Below are 10,873 nucleotides of genomic sequence, written 5' to 3'. Positions count from 1 at the left end.
CCATGAAAAATATGGCCTCTAGAGAGGTCACAAGGTTTTTCTATTATTTGACCTACTGACCTAGTTTTTGACGGCATGTAACCCAGTTTCGAACTTGACCTAGATATCATCAAGGTGAACGTTCTGACCAATTTTCATGAAGATCTTGTGAAATATATGGCCTCAAGAGAGGTCACAAGGTTTTTCTATTTTTAGACCTACTGACCTAGTTTTTGATGGCACGTGACCCAGTTTATAACTTGACCTAGATATTATCAAGGTGAACATTCTGACCAATTTTCATGAAGATCTTGTGAAATATATGGCCTTTAGAGAGGTCACAAGGTTTTTCTATTTTTAGACCTTCTGACCTAGTTTTTGAAGGCACGTGACCCAGTTTCGAACTTGACCTAGATATCATCAAGATGAACATTCTGACCAACTTTCATAAAGATCCCATGAAAAATGTGACCTCTAGAGTGGTCAAAAGCAAAAGTTTACGGACGGACGCACGGACGGACGACGGACACCGCATGATCACAAAAGCTCACCTTGTCACTTTGTGACAGGTGAGCTAAAAAAGCGCATGTCTCCCCCAATGCAAAGTCCTATAGGCAAGAAGTCAATAGGGGTCAGGAGCGAAAGTCAAAGAGACACTGATGGTTAGCTGGAATAGGGATCATCTATTTGGCATGTCCAGTCATCCCGCTAAATTTCAACACTCCTGGCCTAGTGGTTCTCATGTCACTGTTCAGGCTCCTGTGACCTTGACCTTTGATCAAGTGACCTCAAAATAAATAGGGGTCATCTACTCTGCATGTCCAATCATCCTATTAAGTTTCAACATTGTAGGTCAAGTGGTTCTCAAGTTATTTCCAAAAAATGATTTTACATGAACAGGCCACTGTGATCTTGTCCTTTAATAGACTGACCCCAAAATCAATAGGGGTCATCTACTCTGCATGTTCAATCATCCTATGAAGTTTCAACATTCTGGGTCAAGTGGTTCTCAAGTTATTGATCAGAACTGGTTATCAATGTTCAGGCCCCTGTGACCTTGACCTTTAACGGAGTGACCCCAAAAACAATAGGGTTCATTTACTCTGCATGAACAATCATCCTATGAAGTTTCAACATTCTCGGTCGAGAGGTTCTCAAATTATTGATTGGAAATGGTTTTCCATGTTCAGGCCCCTGTGGCCTTGAACTTTAACAGAGTGACCCTAAAATCGTTAGGGGTCATCTACTCGGCATGACCAATCATCCTATGAAGTTTCATCATTCTGGGTCAAGTGGTTCTCAAGTTACTGACCGTAAATGGTTTTCAATGTTCAGGCCCCTGTGACCCTGACCTTTCACAGAGTGACCCCAAAATCGTTAGGGGTCATCTACTCTGCATGGACAATCATCCTATTAAGTTTCAACATTCTGGGTCAAGTGGTTCTCAAGTTACTGACCGGAAATGGTTTTCAATGTTCAGGCCCCTGTGACCTTGACCTTTGATGGAGTGACCCCAAAATCAATAGGGGTCATCTACTCTTCATGTACAATCATCCTATGAAGTTTCAACATTCTGGGTCAAGTGGTTCTCTAGTTATTGATCGGAAATGGTTTTCAATGTTCAGGCCCCTGTAACCTTGACCTTTGGCGGAGTGACCCCAAAATCAATAGGGGTCGTCTACTCTTCATGATGACCAATCATCCTATGAAGTTTCAACATTCTGGGTCAAGTGGTTCTCTAGTTATTGATCTGAAATGGTTTTCAATGTTCAGGCCCCTGTGACCTTCACCTTTGACGGAGTGACAACATTAGGGGTCGTCTACTCCAGCAGCCCTACAACCCTATGAAGTTTGAAGGTTCTAGGTCAAATGGTTCTTCAGTTATTGCTCGGAAATGAAGTGTGACGTACGGACGGACGGACGGAAGGACGGACAAGGCAAAAACAATATGTCTCCTGGGGGAGACATAATTACTTTCAAAACACTACTATTGCATAAAATATCTACCACTATGTTTTTTTTCTTTCTGAAGCTAAATCATACATTATATCAATAAATTTCTATGTATCATTATTCATACTGTTGCCTCATGCAGTTTGCTCCATTGGCCTAAAAACTGTTTTTTCAACACTTTTTCAGTTACATGTAAAAACAGTCAGTTAACCTGACTAATGATCCTTAATTCTGCACTCTCCAACTCCCAACATATTTAGAGGTGGAGGCCAAATGAGTTCAAACAAACTTTCTTTGTAAAACTAAACACAGTGAACATAAACCGAGTTCAGTGTAAAATTGTCTCGTGCAGACTGCTAGCTAGCTATACAATACCTCATATAATCTGCCTGCTAACTTTGTTGGTTCAGTCTGAGGGAAGTTCAGGATCATAGAATTCTGTCGTAGCTGTCTCAATGCTGGTACATATCTGTAATTCATTATATATATTCACTTATCCCATTTTAGTTTTAGTAGTAAAACACTTATAAACATTAATATTCGTGGCAGCTTCATTTTTGCATGCATTTCCTGGTTTAGTCATTTTATGAAATTTGAAATCAACAAACAAGTAAAATCCTCTGTCATTTTATGTCCAAAGTTGCAATCAACAAATTCATATCCCCAAGACCTGTTGAAGAATAGTTGTTTTGGCCCAAATACCGAAATTTCATGTATACGAAACAGCACAATGCTGCTAAGCACATCCAGTAACAAGCTTTTAAAACTTGAAAAAATGTTGATTGGAAGTATGAAACTATGATGAGTTTGCTCAAATTAAAACAAGACTGAAAATCACATTGCTTTTTTTGTTGTTGGGTTTAACATCAAAGTAACTCAATTACAGATCATATGGTGACTTTCCAGCTATAGATGGTGGAGGAATACCCTAGGTGTACCCCCTCTTGAGCATTAATTCATCATCATGGGTTGGGGCGGGGTAGGGGGTAAAACTACCAACCTTCTGAGAGCAGCTGGATGACTCCCTCACATAAAAAATTCAACACCCCAAGTGAGGCTTGAACCCACAGTTGCGGGACATGTAATTTGAAGTCAGCGATCTTGACAACTCGGCCATAGAGGCCCTGTTTTTCATTCCAGTTCATTTGTTTGCAAAGTGTATGTTATGAAGTGTTCAGATGAAATACAAGAGCTGTCCGTAGACAGCGCGCTCAACTTTTCTCAGTGCTTGACTCTGAATTAGAGCTTTGCCAGTAAAAAAAAATTCCAAGTTAAAAAGGTACATAATTCTGTCAAAATTCAAATCAGAATTATAGGAATTGTGTCTCCTGGTGTAGACTTTGATAGAAAATAACTATTTTGAGTTTCAAGTCAAAAGCTTTAATAGTAACAGAGATATTTGACTTTATCAAAATTTAAAAAAAATAAAAAAATTCTAAGTTAAAAAGGGGCATAATTCTGTCAAAATTCAAATCAGAGGTATGGGAAATGTGTCTCCTGGTGTAGACTTTGATAGAAAATAACTATTTTGAGTTTCAAGTCAAAAGCTTTAATAGTAACACAAGATATTTGACATTACCAAATCAGAGTTATGGGAATTGTGTCTCCTGGTGTAGACTTTGACAATAAATAACTATTTTGAGTTTCAAGTTAAAAGCTTTAATAGTAACAGAGATATTCTGACTTTATCAAAAATTTTAACAAAAAATTCTAAGTTAACTAGAATGTGTCTATAGGACACAGGGTGTGGCCCCAGGGCCACTGGTACATTTGTCACAAATAAGGGGCAATAATTCAAATGTTTGCAGTCTTAAGGGGGTATAACCTCAACAAATCATTTACATCAAATACTTTTTGAGCTAGGCATGTCATTAGGTGAAAAGGTGCATTTTTGACTATTTCAGGGGCCATAACTTTAGAGATAGGGGTTGGAGGCAGACGAAAAATAGATGGTGCACAAATTTATATCATGATAAAGACTCATGCAAATTTTCATCAATTTATATCAAATACTTTTTGAACAAGGCGCGTCACAAGGTGAAAATGTGCATTTTTGACTATTTTAGGGGCTGTAACTCTGGAAATAGGGGGCAGTGCCAGACGAAAAATAGCAGGTGCGCAACTCCATATCATCATAAAGACTCATGCAAGGTTTCATCAATTTATATGAAATACTTTTAGAGCTAGGCGCGTCACAAGGTGAAAATGTGCATTTTTTTACTATTTCAGGGGCCATAACTCTAGAAATAGGGGGTGGAGTCAGACGAAAAATAGCAGGTGCTCAAGTTCATATCATGATTAAGACTCATGCAAGCTTTCATCAATCTATATCAAACATTTTTTGAGCTAGGCAGTCACAAGGTGAAAATGTGCATTTTTGACTATTTCAGGGGCCATAACTCTGGAAATAGGGGGCGGAGCCAGATGAAAAATAGGAGGTGTGCAAATTCATATCATGATAAAGATTCATGAAAGTTTTAATCAATTTATATCAAATACTTTTTGAGCTAGGCGCGTCACAAACTTTTTTCAAACGGACGGACGGATGGACGCACAAAAAGACCAAATCTGTATGCCCCCACCACTCATTGTGGGGGCACAAAAAGGGGCATAATTCTGTCAAAATTCAAATCAGAATTATGGGGATTGTTTCTCCTGGTGTAGACTTTGATGGTAAATAAGTATATTAAGTTTCAAGTCAAAAGCTTTGATAGTAACAGAGATATTCGACTTTATCAAAAATTTTAACAAAAAATTCTAAGTTAAAAAGGGGCATAATTCTGTCAAAATTCAAGCAGAGTTATGGGGATTGTTTCTTCAGGTGTAAATTTTGACGGTAAATAAGTATTTTAAGTTTCAACTCAATAGCTTTGACAGTAACAGAGATATTTGACTTTATCAAAAACTTTAACCAAAAATTCTAAGTTAAAAAGGGGCATAATTCTGTCAAAATTCAAATCAGAGTTATGGGGATTGTTTCTCCTGGTGTAGACTTTGATAGTAAATATCTACTTTAAGTTTCAAGTCAATAGCTTTGATAGTAACAGAGATATTTGGCTTGATCAAAACTTTAACCAACGGCGACGCCGACACTGGGGCGAGTGCAATAGCTCTTCTTTTTCTTCGAAAAGTCGAGCTAAAAACTATAAACAGGCCTATTTTTTTAAATTTTATTATTGTGAAATAAATTCTTCCGCACATTCATACCGTAATAAAAGTTGACTGTTTTAGGTATCTTATCACACTTACTGATCATTGCAGATACAGATAATGGGTCTCCGTAATATTCCTCCTTCCTCTTTCTTCTTTTTCTTCCCCTCTTCTGGAGTATCTGATTTTTTTATCACATTCAGTAATACATTTATAGCAGCCTGAAATAAAATACATAACTAGAAAATGCTTTTGTAAAAAAGCGCATGTCTCCCCCAATGCAAAGTCCTATAGGCAAGAAGTCAATAGGGGTCAGGAGCGAAAGTCAAAGAGACACTGATGGTTGGCTGCAATAGGGATCATCTACTTTGCATGTCCAATCATCCCGCTAAATTTCAACACTCTTGGCCTAGTGGTTCTCCAGTCACTGTTCAGGCTTCTGTGACCTTGACCTTTGATCAAGTGACCTCAAAATAAATAGGGGTCATCTACTCTGCATGTCCAATCATCCTATGAAGTTTCAACATTGTAGGTCAAGTGGTTCTCAAGTTATTTCCAAAAAATGATTTTACATGAACAGGCCACTGTGACCTTGACCTTTAATAGACTGACCCCAAAATCAATAGGGGTCATCTACTCTGCATGTTCAATCATCCTATGAAGTTTCAACATTCTGGGTCGAGAGGTTCTCAAGTTATTGACTGGAAATTGTTTTCCATGTTCAGGCCCCTGTGGCCTTGACCTTTAACAGAGTGACCCTAAAATCGTTAGGGGTCATCTACTCTGCATGACCAATCATCCTATGAAGTTTCATCATTCTGGGTCAAGTGGTTCTCAAGTTACTGACCGGAAATGGTTTTCAATGTTCAGGCCCCTGTGACCTTGACCTTTCACAGAGTGACCCCAAAATCATTAGGGGTCATCTACTTCGCATGTACAATCATCCTATGAAGTTTCAACATTCTGGGTCAAGTGGTTCTCTAGTTATTGATTGGAAATGGTTTTCCATGTTCAGGCCCCTGTGACCTTGACCTTTGATGGAGTGACCCCAAAATCAATAGGGGTTATCTACTCTTCATGACCAATCATCCTATGAAGTTTCAACATTCTGGGTCAAGTGGTTCTCTAGTTATTGATCGGAAATGGTTTTCAATGTTCGGGCCCCTGTGACCTTGACGTTTGACGGAGTGACCCCAAAAACAATAGGGGTCCTCTACTCCAGCAGCCCTACAACCCTATGAAGCTTGAAGGTTCTAGGTCAAATGGTTCTCCAGTTATTGCTCGGAAATGAAGTGTGACGTACGGACGGATGGAAGGACGGAAGAACGGAGGGATGGACAGGGCAAAAACAATATGTCTCCTGGGGGAGACATAATTATTATCTTGATACATCTATGTTTGATTTTTAGTTTAATGCAAATTTTCAACAGTATTTTAGCTATGTAATAATGGCAGTCAATAAACCCAACTTGTGTCCAGTAATGTGTTTGTTCCAGGGAAGTAAGTGACATGATTCTGTATCAGTATTGTCTTGTGGACCTAGGCAAAAAATTTAACCAACACCAACACTGACAATCCTTTTTTCACTGGCGAACTAAAGAAATACTTTAATGAAATTAAATCATTCAACCTATATTTATAAACACACTCTGCAGTTTGACTTGCCTATTTTTTTGCTTTTCATAAACAAAAAGCTAAATCCAAATCAATATTTCTACCTTGCACTATATACAATCCAATACGTAGGCCTCAAAGTAATCTTAAAAATTTAATGTTACCTGAGGGGCACCATCAATTTCATCAATAACAAGGCAGTTTGGGCGGGGATCTGCTCCAAGAACAGCTTTCATCTGGGTTGATGATTCTATTTTATTTTTGAACACATCCGCAGTTCTATCATCACTGCAGTAAGAAATGCAAAATAATACTAGAGCTGCTTTTGAGAAAAGCGTATGTCTCCCACTACTGCCTAATCATCTAAATAGTAAGTCAGTCTTTATATACTGTTTACTCACTACAAATATACCTTTGAAGAGTAAAAAAGCCAATTTTGGCCGAGGTCTTATGGTCAAACACATTTTGTTTGAAGATTGGATAAGAAATAATCGACTTAGAGTGTGGACAAGATTTGTGACAGACAGACACTAATGCACATTTATACACAGACAGGAGTAAATCAATATGTCTCCCACACCACTGTGTGGTGGGAGACATAATAACAACAGTATCACAATTTAAAACTTGGGACAAAGCCTGTGGCAAAGGCGAAACATCTCAAAATACTATCACTGAGAATCTTGTAGGGAATTTTTTTATCCCCTCATGTGGTTATCAATTTTTCTGGCTAGCTGAGCTAAGGATCATGTCAAACAAGAGCTGTCTGATGACAGCGCCTCGACTATTCGAAGAATTGATTGAAGAATGGTGTCAAAATATTAACATAGATATTCAGACAAAAGAAAAAAAATAGATTAGACAAACAATGATCCAGTATTTGTGGATTTCGATAAGTCTTGCACTAAATGGCAATGTGTGAACCAATTTCAAAGTCAAAAAAGGGCCATAATTCAGCCAAAATAGTTGTCAGAGTTATGTACTCTTGCCTACAGATTGAAATCATAATGATAAACAAGTGTTCAAAGTTTAAAAGCTATATGTCAAATAGTTTTGACAAAACATGGACATGTATGAAAACAGAACAGATTTCCAAGTCCAAAAAGGGCCGTAATTCAGCCAAAATAGATGATAGAGTTATGTATTCTTTCCTACAGATATAGACTATTATACTGAATATGTGATAAAAGTTTCAAAGCCATATGTCAAACACTTTACACAAAATATGAACTGGTACGAAAAACTTAACCAAGATTTCTAAGTAGAAAGGGGCCATAATTCAGCCAAAATCCTTGATGGAGTTATGTGCTCTTGCCTATAACTGGTCATGGTGATGGTAAACAAGTTTTGAAAGTTTCAAAGCTTTATCTCAAAAGACTTTGCCAAAATATGAACTGGTACGAAAAACTTATCCAAGATTTCAAAGTCAAAAGGGGCCATAATTCAGCCAAAATCCTCGATGGAGTTATGTACTCTTGCCTATAATTAGATACGGTGATGCTAAACAAGTGTTGAAAGTTTCAAAGCTTTATCTCAAAAGACTTTGCCAAAATATGAACTGGTACGAAAAACTTAACCATGATAAAAAAATTTCTAAGTCAAAAGGGGCCATAATTCAGCCAAAATCCTCGATAGAGTTATGTGCTCTTGCCTACAACTGGCCATGGTGATGGTAAACAAGTGTTGAAAGTTTCAAAGCTTTATCTCAAAAGACTTTGTCAAAAAGTGGACTGGTACAAAAAACTTAACCAAGGTGTGACGCTGACACCAATGCCGTGGTGAGTAGGATAGCTCTACTTATTCTTCGAATAGTTGAGCTAAAAAGCATTACGTTAAAATATCCAGCTTTAAATGATATTTACTGGTGAAACCTGGGACTCAGGTTAAATCACTTCATCTAGAAACTTGTTTCAAAACTCAAAATTTTATAAAACAGTGCTGTGAAAGAATATCAAAAATATAATCTAACTAGCTGACACTCTCATGTGATGTTAAAGACATACACCGAAGAAAACAGCCAAACAGAGTTTTAAAAGGTGCTAGATATTTGATTATCAAGTTTTTAACCCTTTCATTAAGGTTGGGCAAATAACAGTCTACATGATTACATACTTGTCATGGCCTATGGTACTGTTAAAAGAGTTCCAGCTATTGATTCTTGAGTAATTCAAGGTAGCACAACATGTAATATAGAAATTCTGCCAGAACAAGACAATGACTTCAGACTAAGGGTATGTCTCAGAGATCTGAGTTTGAACAAACCAAACTGGACTGTAATTCTTAAAAGAGTTAACACAGTGACCATACCTAGCATTCATTTCCACAACATTATAACCTGCATGTCTAGCTATAATATGAGCAAGAGTTGTCTTTCCTAACCCTGGTGGACCACACAGCAATGCTACCTGAAAAAAAGAAAGAGGCCATACAGTACACATGCAGAAACACCGAACCAGGACAGGTAATCCATGCAATGTTTACACATAACATTATTCTTTATTTAAATTTTTAGCATTGTATAGTTTTCAAGCATGTCAGTTTTATCAATCTATGGTTGTACTGAATGCCTGAATAAAATGGTGCTTTTGTAAGAACTGCCGAGTCTTTCAATGAAAGTACAGTCAAACATGTGATAAAGACTACTTCTACAAACAAGAGGGTCACTTACTCTAAAGCGCTCACCTGTGTACAAGGCTTCAAGTGTGTTTGTATTAGTTCAGAGTTAGGTTTCTTCTATGTTAGCTTATATTATATACATTTTACACACATTGTTGAACCTTTGGCAATAATTTGAATAATTACGGTACAAATCACATGCCAAATATCAAGGCCCTAGCCATTATTGATTCAGAGAAGATTTTCAAAGTTTCTTATATAAAAGCCTATAGTAAGTACATGTCAGACACAGGGGCGTGGCCATTTTTTTTACTTTAGGGTAAGTATGGTAGAAAGTCAAACCCTTATATCATATGCTAAATATTAAAGCTCTAGACCTCATTCTCATCCATCAGAGGTTCGTCAAAATCCCGAGTCAAACAATATTTGTACAAGGTCACACAAGAACCATTTGTGTAAAATTATTTTAAAATCAGGCTAGCAGTTTCACACAAGAACATTTTTAAAGTTTCCACTATATACATATAGGGAAAAGTGACCATGCCCCCTGGCGGCCATGTTTTCTGACGAATTGGTACAATTTGAACAGTCTTGGCAGAGGGTCACAAGGACCATTTGTGTGAAATTATTTCAAAATTGGACCATTGGTTTACATGTAGGAGATGTTGTTTGAAGATTTTTCTATTTTTAGTTCTGGCAGCCCCTATGTGCAACCAAGCAGAACCGTTTGAACAACTTTGGTAAGAGGACCATCCAAGAAACAATCATGGCCAAGTTTCATCAAAATCCCTTCAGTGGATTTGGAGGAGATGTCTTTTAAACACAATTGTTGACGACGGACGGATGCACAAAGCATGATCACAATAGCTCACCCTGAGCATTGCTCAGATGAGCTAAAAAAGGCCACTACTATAAAACCTATTTATAAAGGTCATTTCCTGTTCAGCCATATCTAGTGTAAATTTACCTCTTTTGAGTGACCAACTGTCAAAAAAGATCACTTTTTTCTTCTTCATTTTTAAAGGTTGGTCTTTACAAACAGGTTTGAAATAATCTTGAAAGTTACCTTCTGCAATGGTCGTCTATGTTTATCTAACTCCTCCAGGACTTCAGGTTGATTTTTCTTCTTGAATTTTTTATTTTCTTCCTTTTTCTTTTCCTTTGGTTTGATGGGCAATTCTTTATCGAACACGACATAGTCCCACATCTTCAGCCAGTGTAACAAGGAACGGTTGATGTTCTAAAATGTTACATTTACTTTATCAGCTCCACAATAGAAAATTTATCATAGATGATTTCCTAATCAGTGGTTTCATTAACCCTTAGCCTGCTAAATTTCTAAAATGGAATGGTCCATCATTCAATTTGGACAGTGCCATTTATTATTCAAAGGGGTGTTTAATGAAAATTTACTGACTGAATAGCAAACAGTACAGACCATGATCAGCCTGCACGAATGTGTAGGCTGATCTTGGTCTGCACTGGTCGCAAAGGCAAAATCACTTGCTGCTAGCAGGCTAAAGGTTAAGGGCCAGTGGGTGGGAATTTCCCCCTGATATAG

At 37.5% G+C, this 10,873-nt stretch overlaps 1 protein-coding gene across 1 annotated transcript in view; it reads right to left on the bottom strand.

Annotated features, from left to right (window-relative positions):
* Positions 1 to 2,307: 2,307 nt before the first annotated feature.
* LOC123564113 (chromosome transmission fidelity protein 18 homolog) overlaps positions 2,308 to 10,873 on the bottom strand; it is a gene marked incomplete at its 3' end in the record, with an annotated part of 34,629 nt that continues 26,063 nt past the window's right edge. The window contains exons 8-12 of the mRNA XM_053534393.1: positions 10,379 to 10,552; positions 9,004 to 9,101; positions 6,861 to 6,984; positions 5,182 to 5,303; positions 2,308 to 2,401 (exon numbers count right to left, since the gene is read on the bottom strand). Of these exons, the coding sequence (XP_053390368.1) occupies positions 2,308 to 2,401; positions 5,182 to 5,303; positions 6,861 to 6,984; positions 9,004 to 9,101; positions 10,379 to 10,552 (612 nt within the window). The remainder of the gene's footprint in view (positions 2,402 to 5,181; positions 5,304 to 6,860; positions 6,985 to 9,003; positions 9,102 to 10,378; positions 10,553 to 10,873) is intronic.

The sequence above is a fragment of the Mercenaria mercenaria genome, unplaced genomic scaffold (genome assembly GCF_021730395.1).
Source record: "Mercenaria mercenaria strain notata unplaced genomic scaffold, MADL_Memer_1 contig_3652, whole genome shotgun sequence".
NCBI lineage: Eukaryota > Metazoa > Mollusca > Bivalvia > Venerida > Veneridae > Mercenaria > Mercenaria mercenaria.
Note: the sequence above shows the minus strand (reverse complement) of the source record. Positions and strands in the feature narration are given on the sequence as shown.